General features: G+C 39.9%; 1 protein-coding gene across 1 annotated transcript; it reads right to left on the bottom strand.

Annotated features, from left to right (window-relative positions):
- Positions 1–1034: 1034 nt before the first annotated feature.
- lancl1 (LanC antibiotic synthetase component C-like 1 (bacterial)) lies at positions 1035–10367 on the bottom strand. The gene is made up of 10 exons (XM_033623033.2): positions 10259–10367; positions 9783–9904; positions 9578–9695; positions 8036–8246; positions 5698–5845; positions 5098–5244; positions 4014–4196; positions 3498–3674; positions 1907–1979; positions 1035–1745 (listed from the first exon to the last, which is right to left on the bottom strand). The coding sequence occupies exons 2-10, from the start codon at positions 9867–9869 to the stop codon at positions 1669–1671; spliced, it is 1221 nt and encodes a 406-aa protein (XP_033478924.1). The 5' UTR covers positions 9870–9904; positions 10259–10367; the 3' UTR covers positions 1035–1668.
- Between the last annotated feature and the right edge of the window lie 11348 nt (positions 10368–21715).

Consider the following 21715-nt stretch of genomic DNA (forward strand, 5'->3'; position numbering starts at 1 on the left):
CATTTTTGCCCAAGGACTGTACTTGACTTTGTGCAGTGTAGAGTGGATTAGTCTTTGGCTGCTAAATCAAAAGTGTCAAATTGTAAGCATGTGGTTTTGGTTTAAAACTTTATTTTCCTGCACAAATTCTCCACAAGACAGAGCTGAGAGGAAGAACAAGTGTATATATACACAAAGGCAGCGTGCACAGGATTAGATAACTCACTAACAGTGTGTGTGTGTGTGTGTGTGTGTGTGCTGCCAGACTGCACGGACCACAACAGTTATGTCCTGCAGCTACAGAACTGAAGGAAAAGAGTTAGAGGCCATTTGTGAGACTGAGTGAAAGACACCACTCCCCTGGACAGATGAGCTCTATTTTTACTCCCATTCCTGCTGGAGGTATTCGGTTTCTCCTACACTGGGCTGGCTCTGTGGAAGTGGGGCTGGAGAAAATGTACACTCCTGCTCCCCAAGACTGGTACAGTAACCACCCTTTAGCCCTCCAAAACCCCAGCTGACGTCAGGTCATGAAGAAGCACGGGCAGGGGGCTTAAAAAAGAGTGGGGGTATTGTGTCGTCGCTTGGTTTTCACGAGTGTTACGTGAGCCTTATTTGGAATAGAGAGCAGGCCAGTTGAGCCAAGTGGATTTTAGACACTTGCCACTGTGACAGGAGGCTTCTTTTAGAGGCTTAAAACTGACAGTTTACAATGAGAGAGATGTCAAAAGTCTATGTCTCCTGCATGCCTGTGTTATCTCAGGGCTTAAAAGACGATTCCTTACATAATTAGGGTAAAGCAGATCAAATAGTGGACACTTTTTCCACCATCTTGTAAGCAGTATCCATATATCCACTGACTTCATTAGCATTAAATTTGACAGTCAAATTCATAAAGTGACCAAGGTGAATGCACTACATTTGCCAAGTGGAGGTCAATCGTCTCATTAATTCACATGTTCCAGCCTCTCTGCTGCCCTCTTGTGGCCTTTCTGTGCTGCTGCATACTCACAAAGATGAGTGGGAGCTAAGGGAATTCACCACAAAGCGACAGCTGTAAAAAGACACATGGTTTATTGCTCAGACAGTGCAAAGGACAGGCAACAGTTTACACTGCAGGGTTAATCTCTTCACACATGGCACAGCTTGTACTGAATTATATTTAGTGCATTGTTCCTAGCTTTGCTGCTAACTCTGAGAAAGAAAACAGAAAAGCTGTGCAAACTAAAAGCATCCATGTCCCTATTTTTGTTAACATATCAAGCTTACAGAATAATAGAAATATTTAGTAAAGTTAACACTGTTTAGTTTCACCATGTTTTAATTTATGTTTTGACAGCCAGAAAATTGGTTTCTATCCTTTTGCTGAAACCTTTAAAGACGTCACAATCTGAGCAACAGCCAAGCAAGAATTTCATTTATACAGAAAAAAACAAAAAGCGACTCAAGCTCTCCCCTTTGACACATCTTTACGACAATTATGTAGCTGAGATTTATCCTGTTAATATCATGGAAAATCCCAGGAGAGAAGAGAAGAGCAGGAAAAACGTGGCATGACGTGTTGCTTTGAATGTGTTGTATTTCCATGCATGTGTGTGTGTGTGTGTGTGTGTGTGAGTGATGGACAGCAGAAGTGTGGGTCTTCTCCTTGTTCTTTTCTCCCACAGTGTGAGTGGGGAGGACTCACTTCTACACCTCAAAGGCTGGGAACCTCGATTTCATCGGCTGTAGGAGGTCGGCCAGGAAGTAGATGGTGCCGGCCATGCCTGTGAACAGGAAGTGAGATGGTGTGTTTACATAATATAATTTAAAATGATCGGTTTAATTAGATTTAATCAGTTCTATTTGGTGATTAAAAAGTTGAAACAAACCAAGTATTCTAACAACAGGATATGTATGGCAAGTGGGACATGTCATCACAGATTACCTTCAAAAAGTGAGAAGGGAGTGTCTGGTGTTCGGCATCCATGTTTGCCATAGTTCATGCACCAGTCGGCAAACTGCAGAGACAGAGAGAGACAGTGTCATAATAACATTCCCCTTCTATAACAACAGTTGACTGTAATCGCAGCGTCTCAGGAGAATAGAGAGCAATGTCAACAACTGCTAAAAATTGTGCTCCTCTTAGTGAAATCCTAGCATCTGTTGAGGTATCACATTATGACCACAATGTCACTGTGTTGCGCTGGGAGCATGTAGCAGAGCTTAGGCGAGACATCTGAAGAGTCTATTTCCATCCTCTATGAATAGATTCATATTAATGATGGTACACGTGGGACTCGTGCCACCTGGAGTGCATCCAAATAGAGCTCGCTGCCAGGCCCGCTCGGCCCGCTTTGACGCCGACTCGCACCGACAGCTACCAACCTATTGTCAATAAACATAAAAGGCCCTGCCTCTCACATGCCCCGTCTCTGGAATAATTTTCGATTGTAAGGCTGGCGAGGGGCCAACTGTGCTATGATTGGTTGTCCTTTGAGCTAAGTTTAATGTGACTTTTACATCTTGCATCAAAGTCAGAGGACGCCAAGGAAAGACACAATATGAAGCCTCAAAAAGAGACAGAAAATTACCTCCCTCTATTTGTTATGGCATCATACTTCGAGGGATGCTACAGAAGGGTAATGCATTCATTAGAGGGGAAAAATTCTGTTCCTATTTTCTGAATTAATGAGACAAAAATTCAGAAAAATTCAGAAAAACAAGTACAGATGTCATGAATTCTGAGATAATGATCTCATTAATTCAGAGAAAATATTGATTATATTTTTGCGCAAGTGAGGGCACTGTGTTTCCATAGGATGGTACATATCAACTTTTATATTATTATTGGACAGACAGGTAAAGAAACATTCAAATCCTTAGACCAATAGGGGGAATTTGTTTGTTTAATTTAAGTGTATTTTTAAAAATGTATTTTCATTTGGGATAAAAATGCTGTTATTTCCTGCAGGGTTTGTACTGGTTTACTGGTTTTCTATGCTCAGGATGTTAATGGGTGCATGCTCAGGTGAGGCTGGGGCTTTACAAAAAGTTAATGACTATGTGCCAGACTGTACACAGCAAGAATCCAAGAGACACAGTGCCAAAAAAACACGCAAATATAGCAAGGCGGAATGCCAAACAAGAGTGAATCTGGCGTTCGCTTTCACTGGTGAGCGTGTTTACCAACAATAACCGACAATGTTAATGGGGTGGATGACATGCATGACAACGCTGCAATACAGAATAGAGGTTTTTTAAGGACCTGCAGAAACCCTCTCTGTATTCTCCATTTGTTTTTGCATAAAACAGAAGAACATTAATGGATAAAAAAGCATTAAAATAATCTTAATTTCTTCATAAACCAATTGAGAAAACAACTCTCAATCATAATCCCTCACTGTCAAACTGCAGAAGCATTCATCAAGTACCTGGACACTAATTAAGATTAATTGATATCTGTAGTCAGATAGCTGCTGCACTATGTGAATGATGTGTACTGATTACACTGTAAAGTCTCATTAATGTGCTCTCACAATGCAGGCTCTGTACAGGTACTTGGGGTCCTGCGTTAGCCGGTAGAGAGCCAGGAAGGTGTAGGCGTTCCCCGCCGCACCGTGACACAGCCCGTAGCCCTTCTTCAGCAAGCCGTAACGCCACACCACCTCTCCGCACTGCAGGGCGTCCTCCAGGTACTGGGACACTCCGAAGACCTGGGACAAAGGACAGTTTTTTCCCTAATAAATATGCTTCATCTTGTGAGAAAGTCAGTGCAGAAGTTTGACAGACAAACATTTGTTATCAGGAAAACAAAATCATTTTTTCATACTTCATTATTTTGACAGAAAATAGAAAAGAACGCCTTCAAAAAATCCTCACAAATGACTTAAGATGACAAGCAGCATCATATCAGCTGAGATTACAATGGAACTGACAAAACTTCACCACAGGATGGCACTGTGACTCTGTAAATGAACTCCCCTTTCATTCTCTACATGATTGGACTCCATCACAGTAACTCTTCAGTATTCATTTGCCCCCTCAGTGTTTACCTTGTACGCCTGCAGGAGCATGTAGACCACCCCCGGCGCCCCGTGGCACCAGTGCACCAGCAGGTCCCGATCGTCGCCGATGCAGGGGGGGTAGTTTCCTGTGGGGAACTTGAGACGGCAGACGTGGTCGACGCTGGGCTTCACCAGCCTGTGGACGTACTCCTCAGTACCGACAAATCCTGGCTGTGAGGGAGAGATCGGACCATCAGGGTGGAAGTAACACTTGGGTGTACAGTAGTTGGAGTAATTCTAATAACATGGGCGTTTTCCTTGGCTTGACATTGTTTGACAGGAATTTCCATCTCTATTACAACTACCCGCCTTTAGATGTGTCTAACCGATGACACACTTGTCTCGAGTCAATGACGTTTAAAATCGGCAGGTTGATCCACTGCTGAAGTTCCCCCGTTATTTTGCTGCCAGTGTTTTTCCATCACATAGCACGGCAGGTAACAGAAGTTGTTTACCTGGAGGTGACTGTTCGCAGAGGTGCAGTAAGAGCCTGTTGTCAGCAGCTGTTCATCTCAGCATCTTACTGTGGCTCAGTCTGCTTGTACTCCTCCCGACTGAGGTATAACTGGACTTGTTTTAATTGAAGAAAAGTGCGCAGATTTCACTTCCTACAGTATGGAATCTTCACAATAAAAGCCCCCCGTTTTTTGCTACTTAAAAGCTTTTATTATGAATTATGAATTATTATAAATGCTAAATATTCACTGGTTCTGGTAAGGATTTGTTTCTTTTCTTTGTTTTCTTTTTTGTGTAAATCGAATATTTTTCGTTTGTGAAGTGTTGTCTGTGGGCTTGGGCAATGTGGCAAGATTATTGTTCAACTTGATACTGGTTGGCCACGATAACGATGTTCAATTATGGCTGTTGTGAATTTTGCTGCTCATTTAGGTGCTTCACAATAAAAGTTTATACATAACAAAATAACCTGCCAATCTGTGGCTGGCTCATTTGTAAATATAAAGTCCATGCATGTATTTTCTTTAATGTATATTAAGCGTATTACTTCTAATGGAGATATGAAGAAAGGTTAGGCTCCACAAACTGGACATAAGCTGCTTGAGACTTGCTTTACCTGCATGAGAAAGTAGTAGATGCCAGCCAGGCCGTGGGCGGCGCCGACGTACTGCTCCTGGTACCACTCGTACATCAGAGGGCTGTGGTTCTGGAACCTCAACCTCTTGCTGAGGTTGTCGCCTGACACCAGCACGGCCTCACTGATCTGAAGAGGGAAATAACACATCCCGCCTCACAAACACACCTAATCTGTACAATTGAAAGAAATCAATGGAGACAAATTAGAGCGATTGGACATCAATATGTGCAAGAGTGAGCAAATTAGCACCTAACGGTAAATCAAGACTGCTGGGGGGTAGCAAGCTAGGAGTTAGAGGAGCAGGTCTCTAACTCCAAAGTCTCCAAATAGTATTATTTCACTTTGTTTCACACTCAGGGTAGTTTTTAATATCTAGTTAATGCATTTCCCCTCTTTTTCTTCAGTTATTCCCAACCCTTTCATCGATGTAGCTTTAATTTCCTCTTTGTCTGGCCTGTTTAAAGTTCTTGTACATACTGTCTAAGAAGTCATGGATGATCATTCAGCCTGTCCTGGATGAAAAAGTCCTCCTGTACCGCCTCACATCATGGTGATTTTTTAGCTCTGTATGTGACCCACCTGCTGGATGTACTGCAGCGGGATCCTGTCCTGCCCGAGCTGCTGGTTGATGAAGACGAGGGCATAGAGGTAACCCATCCGCCCGTAAAGCATCTCATCAGGAAGCCCGCCCGCACCTGTCACCACATGCTGGTGCATCTGCAGCAGTCTGGGAGATCAGCACAAGAGACACAATCAGGATGACCTTTTGTCATGACTGACTATTTTAACAACTAACTATCCGTGACAGTGTTTCCCCTAATTATAATGCAGCGGGTGGCCTGCCTCACCTATTATCGATTTAATCAGTTTGTTTTTAAATAATAAATAAATATAGACATTAAGAAATAAACTTGACACTTCAGGGTTGAAATAATTTCCCTTAATCATGCATAGTTTAAGTATGAGTCTCTGAACGCTGTGATATTATTTCCACCTTTGAAGGTTGTTTATCTCTTCATAGTCGTAGTTTTAACATTTAATGTTCGTCTCATGCAAGGAGAGCAGCATCGTCAATCTGACAGATGACGTGATGCACATCTTTGATGCAAAATGCAAACATGGAAAGATGAATTGGATTATATTAACAGGAAGTATAAAACATGTCACCTGTGTCCCTTATAATTTAAGAAATCCCACTAAATTGTGAGGGAAATTCATTTGCTCCTGGCAATAACTGATACATTTTAATTTCTCTGACAACATACAGACTCAAAACATTTTTACTGTATCAATGTGAATTGCCAACATTAAAATCCCACATTTGTACCTTGAGATAGCTATATTTGTAAAATCCTGTGCATTATGTTTCTCATGTTAAAGATTCTTAAAGTTGATCCTGCTATTAGCCATTATTTAACTTAAATAAAACACTGCATGGTGACCTGAAACACCCCCCACATTTTTATGGACAAAATTTCAAAACCTTTCCATGACCAGGGTGCCTACATTTGTCAGACAGTAAAATTTAATGCTTTTTAAACCCTTTCAAGACACATTTTCACCAAGTTTAGGAAAGATTTTTGGACAAATCAAGTAGGTAAGTGCAAGTATGAAGTAAAATGACAGTATTATATTATTAGATTCGTAAATAAAGAAAAGCAGACTTTCAAATAAAAAAAAAGCTTCACTTGTTTTTATTAAACAAATTAAAAGATGCATAAATGGAATTAGATAAAATGTTTGTAGCAGTTAAGATCTCACAAATTCAAATTTAAGAGTATTTAATGACTTGTAAAGCGACACCTTTCTGGAAATTTTACGCTTTTCTTTGTTTAGGTTAAAATGCTATTAATAAGTTGATGGCACACTGAAACGTAAGTGAATTCCACCAGAGATAAAAACTCATATCTCTAATATAGTTCTAAGAAAAATTCCGACCAATCATTGTATTCAGACCAAATGCAATGATTGGCCGAGCGTCCTTTCTGTCTTCCCCACGTTTTTTTTTTACTAAAAAAAAAAAAAATGCAAGAAAGGTAAGCTGTAACATTGAATTTCAGACATTTTACGACTTTACTGTTTTTCACCTTTATTGTATTGTATTTATTAATTGTTTATTAATTGTTTATTGTGTATTTTATATAACTTTATTTTTTATTTTTAGCATCCACTCCCCCTCTCCCTCCAGAAAGCCTTTGCTCTTTGGTTCAGGCTGCATTTGTAAATAAGAATTTGTTCTTAATTGCTTGCCTGGGTAAATAAAGGTTAAATAAAAAAAGGCCCTGCATCCATAATTAAGATTTTTTTTAAATTTGTCTTTCTTGGCAGCAACATATCAGATTTAAAAATGACAACACATATGCGATGGTGAATGAAACAGTGTCACATGTCAACGCATATTTGAGCTACGTTAAGTCAAGAGCTGCAGAAAATGAACTAGCCGTTGTCACATTACATGGAAGGTTAACCACAGAAGATTTAAACACAACAAAACAGCATGACTTCTCCAAAACTTTCAATGATTTTGACTAGGACTTTTCCTGGCCTGAAAATGAGATTGTGAAACTGGTCTTCCATGACCATGAGAGAGAGGATGCTGTGTACAGTTAATTGTACACTTTGTATAATAAATGTAATCACAATCCTACCTTTGGCGGTCAATTACACTGGATCAGGCGTGATATTCACCTATTAGTACTGGTCTGCTTCATCCAATTAAAGTGGTCACTGATTAACAGCCCAGTCAATAGCAAGCATTTAGTTTAAGCAGCATGTGAGTGCATTTCTGTACACTGGAAAACAAGACCTATTGTCCTTCAGCTGCAGATACTTATGATAGATTACCCTAAATTACATACCTCAGGAACCATAACACTTTTATATAATCAATACCTAAAAAATTCATATCCACACTGACCTGTTGATGCACTCCTCTGTCTCGTGCACCCTCTGCAGGCGATGGTACACTGCAGCGGCTATAGCCAGGGGCCCCGCATCCCCGCACAGAAAGGTGACGTCATGGCGTCGGGTCAAACACTTCAGACTGCGGCTGACATATTCCAGAGCTCTCTGAAGGAGGGTGGAGTCGTTGTACACGTTATGGAGGTGCAGGTAGAGCAGAGCAATGCCTGTGGACAGAGAGATAGTACGTGGTATCATTGTAAGCATTGGAAACTGTGTCAAACCATAACTGAAGTAAGGCTGCATATTTGGTAGTGTATAGAATAATTTAGGCCCCGATCACACAGAAAGCATTTTGCAGGTTGCCAAACACAAGATGCACAAGGACAGGCAGAAGGTACTTGCTGTAGCTCTGGTTGAGGGTGAGAGGCTGTCAGCAAATTGTTTGTTGGGCACAGGGAGACAGAGATCTGTGTGGGGACATGAGACCCTAATAAAGAGGGTGGATGATGGGGAGTACCACCAGTCGGTCCAGGAGCTTCTCCTCCATGATGGACGTTTCCAGGCATATTCTAGGATGACTCAAGGGCAGTTTGGCAATGATATTGGGCCATATAGCTCTGGGAATCCAGCATCCGCTACCACCAGTTTCTCCTCCATTGTTTACCAACTGTAAACTTGTTGTCGTGACACTACAGAAGGCCCGCCTCTCAAATCATCTGATTGGACAATGGGAAAAAAAGTGGAGGTAACGTAGGTTGCTTTTCCGCTCTGAGTTGACATTTTTTCAACTTGAGGAGTTCAGTGCACTCCGGCAAAAACGCCAGGCGCCTAGAGCACGGACACATGAGGTGCGTAGGGCTGAAACAATAAATCAGTCATTAATTTAACTGAAGTTTAAAGTATATTGATTGTATATTTATCATTGTCAGATATTTCTGATCAAAAAATGCCAAATTCCTCTGGTTCCAGCTCCTTAAATGTGAATATTTTCTGGATTTATTGGCCTTTTATGATTATAAACTAAATATTGTAGCAAAAATTACTGAATGTTTGTTTTTTACCGTTGGTCACACAAAAGAAGACATATTAATGAGGCAATTTGGGCTATGGGAAACTGTGATATCGGTTTATCTTTTCTTGTGACATTTTAAAGTCTAAACAATTAATCAAGGGAGATTATCATCATTAGTTACAGCCCGTTCTGATAGAACTCTTATATTTAATGTTTAATATCTATTTAAGTCAGCAGCCCTTTAACAAGACATGAAAGTGTGTCAGATGCCTCAGTGAATCATGTTTTGTAATGTGATGTATGACCCTGATCAACTGTGAAGGGAAATCGAAGCATTAACAAAACATGTCCATGCACAAACCTGTTTTTTCTAGAGCACAAACTTCTTGTGTTTATTTGAATACATAAGGCAAACAAAGTGTGCATTAATGTTGTGCGCAGCCTTTCTTCTTGACATTACATTGACTCACAGTTACATGAATGCAATTCCCCGCAATCTGATAATGTGATATCACTTATAAGAGGTGTGTGATGATGTGTCACCTGCCCAACCGGTGTAACTGGTGCAATCTCTTGGGTCAGCAGACTTCAGCCCATTCTCCATGACAGCTAAAAGCTCGCTGACCTTGCTGCTCAGCCGCTGGGCAAACTCTGATGTGAGCTGAAGGTACAGAGAATGTTAAATGAGGAGGATTAGTGGACATGAATCACATGCACACACCCACACCTTTCACTCTTCATGCATTACCTTTCCCTGGGAGTCAAACAACCCCTGTGTGGACGCAGGGGTCCCATCATAGTCGTGATAAGGATTCCTCAAGGCTCTTGTGTCCATGTTCACGGCTCTGTCACTGCTACACTGTTCAATATCTGGGCCAGAAAGAAATAACCGGATTAGGGATGAAGCAATATGAGGCTCAGGAGACACAAGAGGCGAGTGTGATAGTGGTAAAGCTAAACATAGTGAGCTATCGATCTTTTAACGGAATAAAAAGCCACATAACGAAGCTGCATCCACCCACACACGCACAAAATAATGAGGCTTTAGCGCGCTGATGCTTCTAGCTAGCTTAGCTACACCGCTAAAGCTAACGGCTAACATTTACTCGTGCAACTCGTGTTGTAACAACATTATAAAACAAATAATACATCCAATATATATGTCGTATCTATTCAAAGTCATGAACTGGGATAAAGGTGTGCGATTCATACACAGAGAAATACCTGCGCCAGTGCTACACTGTTGATGTTGTTCAATCTTCTTCGCCTCTAAATTTTACTGAGGATTATTAGCGCGCTACTCCCCCTGCTGCTGCGGAGGTGTAACTACAGCTCACAGGATGAAGTGCTGTGGTGATGGGAAAAATCTCAAAAACACGAATATTAAAGACATAAAAAATGTAAAGTCATAAAAAATATTAAATAAAATAATTAATAATAACCTACTCTAAATTTTCACACTTGTAGTATGATGCACATATTTGTACAGATCTCATATACGTGTATTTCTTATATAGCATATATCTGTCTTAAAATGTTCTTATATATTTATATTTATGTATTGCCCTTAATGTTGTAACATAATGCACTATGCACATAGCTTAACAGTATGAGAGCAACTATAATGTATCCCAGTTTTCTGCCGGGGATCAATGATAATAATAATTATAATATCATTATACCTATAATATTATATTATAATAAAGTGTTATAATATTTCTAGTATCCTATTCTATTCTTACATTTATATTTAGCACATGTGTAATGCACATATTTGAACATATTTCATAAACCTCTATCTTATTATCTCTTTCTTATATAAATGTATGTATATAAAATATGTAGATATTGTGTTATATATTGTAGCATAATGCACATTTTTTTTCTTTGCGCACTTCTTATTTCTATTTTCGTATAATTCCTCTATGCCTATAAACAGTATGGGAGCAACTATAATGTCTTAATTTTCTCCATGGACTCAAATAAGTATCCTGAATTCTGAACAATAATAATAATAATAATAATAATAATAATGATAGTACTGCTACTACTACTACTACTACTAGTCATAATAATAAACCACCCCCACAAGACAATAAAGGGGCAAAGCAAAGTACTAAGACTTAATACTAAAATGAAATATTAAAATAAGAGTTGGATAAGGGATAAAAAGCAGGAGGAAAAAACAAAATGTCTCTAATAATGTACCAGGTCCATTCACCATTTCATCAGGTGATTCATCAGGAGTTTGCTCAGTTGTCGACATGTGCATCACACTATCACACATTTTACTTTTAAGATCCCTTTTCCTGCCATTTCGGGGAAATATGGTAGGAAAAATAAGAGAGTGTGTTTGTAATATAAACATTGTTGGGTTGTTTTAACAAAGAAAACATCATGTTTTATATGTTTATCTGAATATACTGAATGTAAAACGACATCCTGCTGAGTCACTCACATGCCAGAGCCACCAATTTATCTATTTTGAGAAAAGGCATAAAGAAAAAGCACACAAGGCCTCAATGAGAAACAGTATGTTGCCATTTTATAAATGAATGCAACAATCACACAGTCAGAGATGGATGTGGGAAATATGGCTTTGATCAGAGCTGGACTGACCCCATTTAACAAATCACAGAAAACATCCCTGCTGAAAAAACATCTCATCAAAGTGTGATCTTTGCCCTTATGCATATCTATTTAAGATGTGCTTAACATGGAGGTGTTGTATGCAAACAGATTAGAGCTCGACCTGCAACAATAGCTGACTTCAGTACACACTGTTCCACTCGGAGCCCTAAACGGCTTTGTCCCACAGGTGTCTAATCTCAGACATTAGCCCATCAACATGAATGTTTCCAAAGGTTGCACAATCAATCAGGATTTTTCCGCTGTCGCGACTGTGCTCTGCAGTGGCACACGTGCCAAAATGTCCATGTGGTCTGGTTTATGTTTGATAAAGTAAAAGAGCTTTAAAGGTTCTCATATCTAAATACAACACAAAGTACATTATACACAGGCTAACCATGGCTCTGCAGTGTTCAGGGGAACAGCAGATTTTTCACCCTCTCCTAGAGGTGGTGGCATTAACTCACTGCTCTGCACAGAGGGATATTGGATTAATGCTCTTAAGACAGCGGAGCCTTTTGGCCTTAATGAAGAACTGCATTTCTCAAGTATTTTAATTTTCACAGCCACTCAATACTTCGTACCAAAATTTAAACACCATGTCATTTATAGCATTAAAAATATTTTACTTTCAAAAAATGATTTTTAATTTATTTATTCTGAATTTTCAAATTAAAAGACGAAATTTCTTGCAGTTTTAAAAACTGAAATCGAATATGTTTTTGTCAGTGTTAACTAATTCAGATCCAGAGATTCAAGAATCAAAAATCTATTTATTTGAAATTCTGAAAAACTGCATTTGCATCTGAATTTGCAAACGTTGACAAAAATGTGAATATTCTCGATCTGCAGTTCTAAAAGCTGAATTTGAATATATTTTGTTCAATGTTCACAAAATTAAAAAAAAAAAAGGTTCAGGTTGCTCAAATTTCATTGGTTGAATTTAGATACAAAAATTCCAGCTGAATCAAATAAATAAATAAATAAAAATAAAAACAAAAGAAAACAAAATAAAAATAAAACAAAGCAAAATAAAATAAAATAAATTTTATTTTTGGGCCTGAAATTATGAATACTGAAAAAACAACAACAACAACAACAACAACAACAACAACAAAACATATTTAAATTCATTTGGAATTTCACATCTGAATTCAGAACAAATAAAATCAGATACCTGGTTTACAAAGTCAAATATTTCAATGCAATGCATGCAGTGGTGTCTGAATTTCAATATTACGTATTCAGTGGTTGATAAATAAAAAAAAGAAACTCTTATTTGCTTCCATATATGCAGTACTTGTGCTCTTTGTACTTCTATCTTTGTAACTGTAAGACATGTTGCAGTATGTGGTGTGTAGCACGTGGCTACTGACTGCTAATGGCTTTCTTACAATCAGACAAGACTAAATTTACTATACCAGACTGGAGCAGACCGGCGCCATGGAAACACCATGTGCCACCAATCTGACCCTCTGCGAAGCCCAAACAACATGTCATTCCTGTGGATGGTGATGATAATTACTGTAGTCACAGAGAACATGGGGCTGATATTGATTGGCACACCGCTGAGTCTCACTGCTGGTGTTCCACATTCTCATTTATTGCAGAGATGGGAGCTGCACGAGCCCTGTAATCTCCCCTTTGAATGTTCAGCCCTACCATCGGCACAATGGAGAGAAAGACCGCATTGTTGTGGCAGCAAGACGTTGCACGGTCAAAAGAGGGAGTGCAATGGGATACGTCCTCTGAAGGGCTGTGATTACTGTTCTCCCTTTGTTAATGTGACTCAATCGCTTTCGCTTCTTTCCATGTTTCATCCTGATTCTCTGTGGTGTTTGACGGCTTTCTTTGTAAAAATCATCAAAACAGGGTCCTAATTAAACTATGTTATGGGCCGAACAGTCCTGCTTCAATAAGTTCCCAAAAGAGTACAGGCATGTTTTTTATACAGACAGTGATAATAATGGTTATACTTGCTCTTCGAAACCTTGACCGCTTGTCTCGACTTTATGCAACAAAATTTTGAGTTGCTAATATGCAGGATTCTTTTGCTGTCCAGAAATCTTGATGACTGGTGTGACCTTGTCTTTGAAAAGTGCAAATGAAGCTGACAATTAGATTGACCAAAGCAGCAGATTTGCAACAGTCATCACTGTCACTCTTTTGTTTACTTTCTGTCTGTGTATGCTCCATTATTTCCCTTCAGTTAGAAGAACTTGGCCGCCCGTCATTTCCATATCAAATGACCGAGCTGCAGGTGAAAGCCAGTCATGCGGCACAAAGTATAGCGCCTTTGCTCGTATACCTCGGGACTGTTTTACCTTGCCTTGAGGGACGGGGAATGGAAATGAGGCTCAGAAATGCAACAAGACTCTGAAAGGAGACCTTCGGGCTTGATGAGAGCTCCTCGTTGAAAGACACATTATTGACCTTAGTTTCCCTCCCACTGCGCCGCTGGGAAAAACAGCTTCATGGAGGAAAAAAATATTAATTAGAGGAGTTATTGATCATCATTTGTTCTCAGCACAGGACAACATCTGAGCTCAGGCCTCATCTTGAGCACTGCTGTCAAATCAAATGTTTTCACTTTTTGTCTCTCAAATGAAACCAACAACAAACTGATCCCATTAACAAGCATTGTCTGTGTAACCAAAGCTAGTTTATTCCCTCTGTTTCACAGATCACAGTAGCAGCTCCGTGAAGCTGGTGCTTTGAGCTAAATGCTAATATGCTCCCAATGAAAATGGTTAATTAAGAGTCAGTCTCACACACACTATCATCCTGTTACTGCTAAACACTCACTACTGCACCGAATGTGTATCAATCCACGGCTTAAAATAGTCCCCACCAAATGCACTTTTTACTCTTATGGGGATCATTTGAATCCCTCAAAAACTGCAACCTTAATAGATTCTCTTTCATTGTGTAATAGAAGTCTTAGGTGTCGGGTAGGAACACAGCTGCAGTGTGACACATCTGCTGCAGCATGCCCACAGCATTATAAACAACTAAAGGTGCTACACTGAACACGGAAGCCTGCAAATAACCGTGTAACAACGAGTACAATGTGTTTAAGAATGATTGAAATGAATATCTGATTGTCCTGGAGGTAACGTGACGCAGCGGAGCAACCTTGTGTGTGTTTTTACACATTATAATAAATGAATCAAATCAATGCATCCTGAAGTTAATATAACATAATATACACTAAGCCTCCAAATTCTGCATTAGTACTTTGCAAAACTCAATACACGCATAGTGAAGCGCTTCAAGGACAGAGTCTGTGTTGCAAAAATAATATAAACTCCGGTCTGGGCCAGTCTGCGACGCCAGGGATAAGCACGCTCCTGGCACACAATGCACCCAACCCTGATTCCCGTCACTGTCCACATGTTGCCCAAGGCCCAGCCACCAGATGCTTTGTCTCACCCCTCAGTGTCTAATACCTCTACCAAAGGCACTCTTTGGCGTCTCTGTGAGATTCAATGGACTTTCAATTAACTCCACTGTAAACCATCTAGGGGTAGAGGAGGGAGAGGGTGTTGCATGGGTCAAACAAGCATAGACTTTTACACAGGACACCGCTGTCTGTGCCCCATGTAACACCAAATGTCAGTGTCAAGTGTCTTACTCCAGGATTGACCCTTTGGTGACCTCTGACCCCAATTCTGATTTTGAAATTCTGCACTAAAATTTTGTTTCGCAGCACCCTCTAGGGAGTGAGATATAATAAATGTTACAACTAACCCTGTTTCAGTTCAGGCGTGAACTTGAGCCTTAGACACACTTCTGAATCTTGTGTTTTTGTCATGGTACTGGAGATATAGCCAAAGAAAGTCACTCAAAACTTCACTCCCACTTGCCGAAAACAATCACCTGAACACAACTTGACAGCCTGACAAACCAAACTTTGGATCATTTCTGACTTCTTTGCCCCACAGACCATCTCCCGTCCCTCCCTCTCACTCCTCTCTGTCAGCATCCCCTTCTGTCTTCCTCCCACCCCTCCTTGATATTCACGCGGACAGCCGGTCTGCTGCTAGAGTGTGTGAACGCTGCCAGAGGAGAGTCTCAGCAGACTCCAAACTGTGATGCACAAAGCCGACCACTTGACCCCCAGTCGTAGCCTGCAGCATATTTTACTACTCCCTCTGCAGCAGAGTAAAAAAATCTTCAGAGTCGGAAAGACCTGCTCCCTGGTCTCTGCTGACCAACACAGTGTTCAGAGGTTGTTAGGGAATCAAATAGAAAGCTTATTCCCTAGATGTGCACGTTCAATGCTTTACAAGTGGGGACCTTAAACATAGAGGTGTGCAGACACAGAACTTTTACTTTGACGAAATTAAAGACATTTCCATCATAAACTGATGCAGAAAATGCACAAATTGGTGCATGAAAATTAACCAGAATGTATGGAAGTAAATAAGAGACATATGTATTTAAATTTTAAAAACTTCAACAACAAAACTGAATACTGAAATAAAAACACGCCTGAATTCATAGCACTGAAATATTTTACTTTGAAAAACCATGTATTCAAAGTTTTTTGTTCGGAATTTACCGTTTTGAAATTAAAATATGAATTTTCTTGATTGACAATGTCAAAAGCTAAAGCTAAGCATATTTTTCCTAATGTTCAAAAATTCTGACCAAAATTTGGAGTTTTAGAATAATTTTTTTTTTTCAGAATCTATTTTCTGAAATTCTGAAAGTTGAATTTTTGCATCTGAATTTGTGAACGTTAATTTTTTTTTCAAATTCCAACCTGTTCTCATTCTGAAGTTGTCAAATACCACCGCATGGTCATTGATCTCCTGTCAGACACGGCTGAGAAAAGGCATCCTTTCGTGGTGGTATGATATGCCACCCGATGGCGTCAGTTTGAAACAGCACTGGAAAACAACATAACTTAAGGAGCTGCAAAGTCCCTTGAGCAAAGGTCTTGAACCTGCGACTCTAGAGCCTCAAGGGCTGTTTAGCCCCTCTCCAGTTGCTCCCTGTGTCTTTGACAGACAATCATATGGAAATTAATAACTGCTATTGATTTTTATTGTTGTAGGCCTAAAGTGACTCTTACATTCTTCAACTGTAGCCCACTGCAGAGTAGCCACCTTGTGCTAAAACATATCAATGAATGCTCATTTAGATCATTAGTAATGTTGATTGGCTAAATTTGACTTAAAAGTCTGTGTTATCTTTATCATGAGGCTCAAATATGTTTTTTGACTCCAGCCAGTGATGGATGGGTCCAACGAACAGTTGCCTAAACCTAACCATTTGCGTTTGTTGCACGAGGAAATAAATAAAAATAAGAGGTGTTTTACCAACTTTGTAGCTTTATATTAAAAAAGACGGACATCTAACGAGCATAAACTGTACATTACCTGTAAAAATGGAGGTGTATTCCGAAAAGACACACTACATGTAACAGATGTAAATTGACACGGCGTCCTAGAATGTCAACAACAGATGCACCCGTGATACGTAGGGTGTCATATGGAGATGTCAAAAGCCCCCTCAGCAGGCATATGTGACGAGTTTGGAGTGAAAACAAGTCGCAAATTCAACTTTTGGAATTATAAATCAAGAATTTTCACATTTTCAGTTTCAAAAAGGAGAATTCAAACAAATAAATAATAATTAAAGTAAAATATTTCAATGCTTTTAATTCAGTGGTGTTTGAATTTCAACAGCAAGTAGTTGGCGGTTAAAATTAAAATACTTGCGTAAATCATTTACTTGTGTGCAGACCTGCTTTTGGCTATGAATAAAGCCTGGGTTGATAATTTACAAAGCTTTTTAAGAGCCAGTTTGGTCACAGCATAGGATCTTTTTCCTGCTACAAAATGTGCAATGTTAGAAAATGTGTCTTTCTGTGACTATATACACTGATATCTGCTGTGCTTTGTCCTGACAGGAAGCCTGCTTTTGAGATGTTTTCCTGCCGAGGTATGGTCTGCAAATTCACCTCAGCTTGATCACAGGTTTGGATGCAGCTCCCACCGAGGAGCTGACACAGCAACTGTGAGTGTTTCCTTTCACCACCTTCCATTTGCACCCTCAATAGTTGCTCAGAGATGCCAAAAGACACAACTAAAACCTGAAATTGAAGAGCAAATATAAAGCATCCCCTTCCCCACCTTCCCTCCTGAGTGGACGGGATCCATTTTGGTCGCGGGGAACGGCCTGACAGCTGAGATAAAGAACATTCTGGTCTCTGACATGCTGCCACGGCCCCATCTGTGGCAGCGCTAAAAATACACGCAGTCTGGTGTCGCCATACCAGTCAACTGTCTGGGAAAGGGAGGGAGGGAGGGAAGAAAGAGAGGTGACAGACACATAGACAGATACAACCTGAAGCATTTGAGACTCAGCAGAAGGAGAGGGGAAAAGACTGAAACAAGGAAGAGAAAGATAGAGAGGACGAGTGAAGGTAATAGAGAAGACATAGATAAGGGAGCACATAACAGCGAGGAGAGAGGAGGGGGCTGCCCTTGCTGTGATATTGCTGTCGTAGGAAAGAGACATGAGCAGTGTACAGTACATGAGTTATACCAGTGGTGCTAAACCTTCTCAGCCCTCCCAGTATATGACAAGCAAACACTGAGCGTGCAATGAGAAATGCGCCTTTAAATCTCTTTGGATCCTATTTAGAAGCACAATATATCAGAAGGAGAAGCCTATGGACTGTAAATGCACATTAGCACACAGAGGAAATAAATATACCTACATATTAAAGGGTCATGTACAGTACTTGAGGTGATCACTGTTTAATAGATAGACTGCACTGTGAGGATGCCAACATTTGTCATTATGGTATGAAACACATGCCATGTATGTACTGTACTGTAACATGCACTTTTTGAGGGTTTTTATCACATCTAAACACTGAGGTTCAATTTCAGTTTTTTTTACTGTACTGTAACTTGATAGCGACAACTTCAAACAGGAGTACACACACAGCTTCACAGACAAAACACTTGTTTGTTGCTGGACACATTTTCCCCACAAGTAGAACATGCTAAAGTTATTAGCACAAGTCTAAAACACTTGAAATGGTATAAATTAGTGTAGCAGCTAGCGGAGTTTTTCTCTACTCATATGAAGCCAGGTTAAATCACACAATGTGTGGGGGTTTCATTGTCTTCACAATTTATTGTTTCTTATCTGTGAAATACAAGTAAATAAAAGCAGTGTTCCATGGAGGGAAATGGTTTTCAGCTTCTAAAAATTGACAGAAAGACTGTTGCCGTGACGTACGGTTACAATTCTGAGAAGGTGCACATCAGGCTATGGGGTAGGCTATAGCGTAAAGTACATGTCTACGCAGAGCGTCGATTTTAAAACTAAATCCTGCTTTACTTCTCAAACCAAAGTTACCCCCCCCCCATCTAAACATTAGAAAAGTCCTCCAACGTTTCATGCAACTGCTGTACAGTAATTTCCCCTGGGATGAATTAAGTTTTATCTTGTCTCAGTCAGAAAAATTACAAAACTGGAATCATCTAGTATCAGCTCTTTGCAAGACATACCATATAGATGTATAGTGCAACATGATATATTCTCCTTCTTGCATTATTCCTCTATTCAGATGTATGTGGTGCATAAATGGTAAATACATATTTGTAACAGAGGCAATAAGGGTGAAAACATAGAGTTTTCATCACACAGTAATACTTAATTAATAGCCGGGGCTATTATTTGCTTAAATCACTGAAATCAAAAGGCATATATGTGGGACAGGCGTCTATATGGGACAAGCCTTTAATTCCTTTCACACGAAACTGTTGCTCAGCAAGGATGGGTAATATGATCACATTGTTTATTTAAACAAGTACTACTTATAGAAATTAGGGTGCAGATGATATTCATATTATAAATCATTATTCATTTGATCTACAGTAGCTCTGACAGAGAGCACACCAGAGAGAGGGAGCAATCAAGGATTACATCACTTAGCAGCATACCGATACACCACCACTTTATCCTGTTGAAACAATACTCACAACTTGGATTAATTTTTCTGAAAAATACTTTTGATTCTTTTGATTTGAGGAACCTTACAGACTAAAGGAATATGAATATCTTGTTTTATTAGATCTTAGTGCGGCGTTTGACACAATTGACCATCAAATTCTACTGCAGAGACTGGATCACTTAATTGGCCTAAAAGGTTCAGCACTAAGCTGGTTTAAATCTTATTTATCTGATCGTTTTCAATTTGTTGACGTTCGTAATGAATCATCCTTACGTACCAAAGTTTGTTTTGGAGTTCCGCAAGGTTCTGTGCTCGGACCAATCCTATTTACTCTATATATGCTTCCTTTAGGTAACATCATTAGAAATCACTCTATAAATTTCCATTGTTATGCGGATGATACACAGTTGTATTTATCGATGAAGCCAGAAGAAAGTAATCAATTAACTAAACTCCATAACTGCCTTAAAGACATAAAAAATTGGATGAGCACCAATTTCCTGATGTTAAATTCAGACAAAACTGAAGTTATTGTTCTTGGCCCCAAACAACTCAGAGACTCTTTATCTGATGACATAGTTTCTCTAGATGGCATTGCTCTGGCCTCTAGCACTACCGTAAGAAACCTCGGAGTAATATTTGATCAAGATTTGTCTTTTAATTCTCATTTAAAGCAAACCTCACGGACTGCATTTTTTCATCTGCGTAATATTGCGAAAATTAGGCCTATCCTGACCCGAAAAGATGCAGAAAAATTGGTCCACGCTTTTGTTACCTCAAGGCTGGATTACTGTAACTCTCTATTATCAGGTAGCTCTAGTAAGTCCTTAAAAACTCTCCAGCTAATTCAGAATGCAGCAGCACGTGTACTAACAGGAACTAAGAAACGAGATCATATTTCTCCTGTTTTAGCTTCTCTGCACTGGCTCCCTGTAAAATCCAGAATTGAATATAAAATCCTACTGTTAACTTATAAAGTTCTAAATGGTCAAGCTCCGGCATATCTTAGAGAGCTCATAGTGCCATATTATCCCACCAGAACACTGCGCTCTGAGAACGCAGGATTACTCGTGGTCCCTAAAGTCTCCAAAAGCAGATCAGGAGCCAGAGCCTTCAGCTATCAGGCTCCTCTCCTGTGGAATCATCTTCCTGTTACGGTCCGGGAGGCAGACACCGTCTCCACATTTAAGACTAGACTTAAGACTTTCCTCTTTGATAAAGCTTATAGTTAGGGCTGGCTCAGGCTTGCCCTGTACCAGCCCCTAGTTAGGCTGACTTAGGCCTAGTCTGCCGGAGGACCCCCTATAATACACCGGGCTCCCTCTCTCTCCCTCTCTCTCTCTCTCTCTCTCTCTCTCTCATCCTATTACTGCATCTTGCTAACTCGGCCATTCTGGATGTCACTAACTCGGCTTCTTCTCCGGAGCCTTTGTGCTCCACTGTCTCTCAGATTAACTCATACCGCAGCGGTGCCTGGACAGCGTGACGTGTGTGGTTGTGCTGCTGCCGTGGTCCTGCCAGATGCCTCCTGCTGCTGCTGCCATCATTAGTCATTAGTCATACTTCTACTGTTATTATACACATATGACTATTGTCACACAAGTATACTGTCAGATATTAATACATACTTTCAACATATTGTACCACAGTAGCCAGAACTATAACTATAATATTATTACTTTCATTAATGTTGTTGTAAGCTACTGTCATTACCTGCATCTCTCTCTCTCTCTCTCTCTCTCTCTCTCTCTCTCTCTCTCTCTCTCTCTCTGTCTCATTGTGTCATATGGATTACTGTTAATTTATTATGCTGATCTGTTCTGTACGACATCTATTGCACGTCTGTCCGTCCTGGAAGAGGGATCCCTCCTCAGTTGCTCTTCCTGAGGTTTCTACCGTTTTTTTTCCCCGTTAAAGGGTTTTTTTTTGGGGGAGTTTTTCCTTATCCGCTGTGAGGGTCTTAAGGACAGAGGGATGTCGTATGCTGTAAAGCCCTGTGAGGCAAATTGTGATTTGTGATATTGGGCTTTATAAATAAAATTGATTGATGATTGATTGATTGAATAACTTAC

The sequence above is a fragment of the Epinephelus lanceolatus genome, chromosome 24 (genome assembly GCF_041903045.1).
Source record: "Epinephelus lanceolatus isolate andai-2023 chromosome 24, ASM4190304v1, whole genome shotgun sequence".
NCBI classification, from domain to species: domain Eukaryota; kingdom Metazoa; phylum Chordata; class Actinopteri; order Perciformes; family Serranidae; genus Epinephelus; species Epinephelus lanceolatus.

Bases quoted from the DNA above. Each gene is read 5' to 3' on its own strand.
- lancl1 (XM_033623033.2), bottom strand. From the start codon at position 9,869: ATGGACACAAGAGCCTTGAGGAATCCTTATCACGACTATGATGGGACC. The intron at 3,675-4,013 runs GTAAACACTGAG...CCTTTGTCCCAG, and splicing joins TGCTCCTGCAGGCGTACAAG to GTCTTCGGAGTGTCCCAGTA. The intron at 1,980-3,497 runs GTGAGAGCACAT...CTGTCTCTGCAG, and splicing joins ACCTGTACAGAGCCTGCATT to TTTGCCGACTGGTGCATGAA.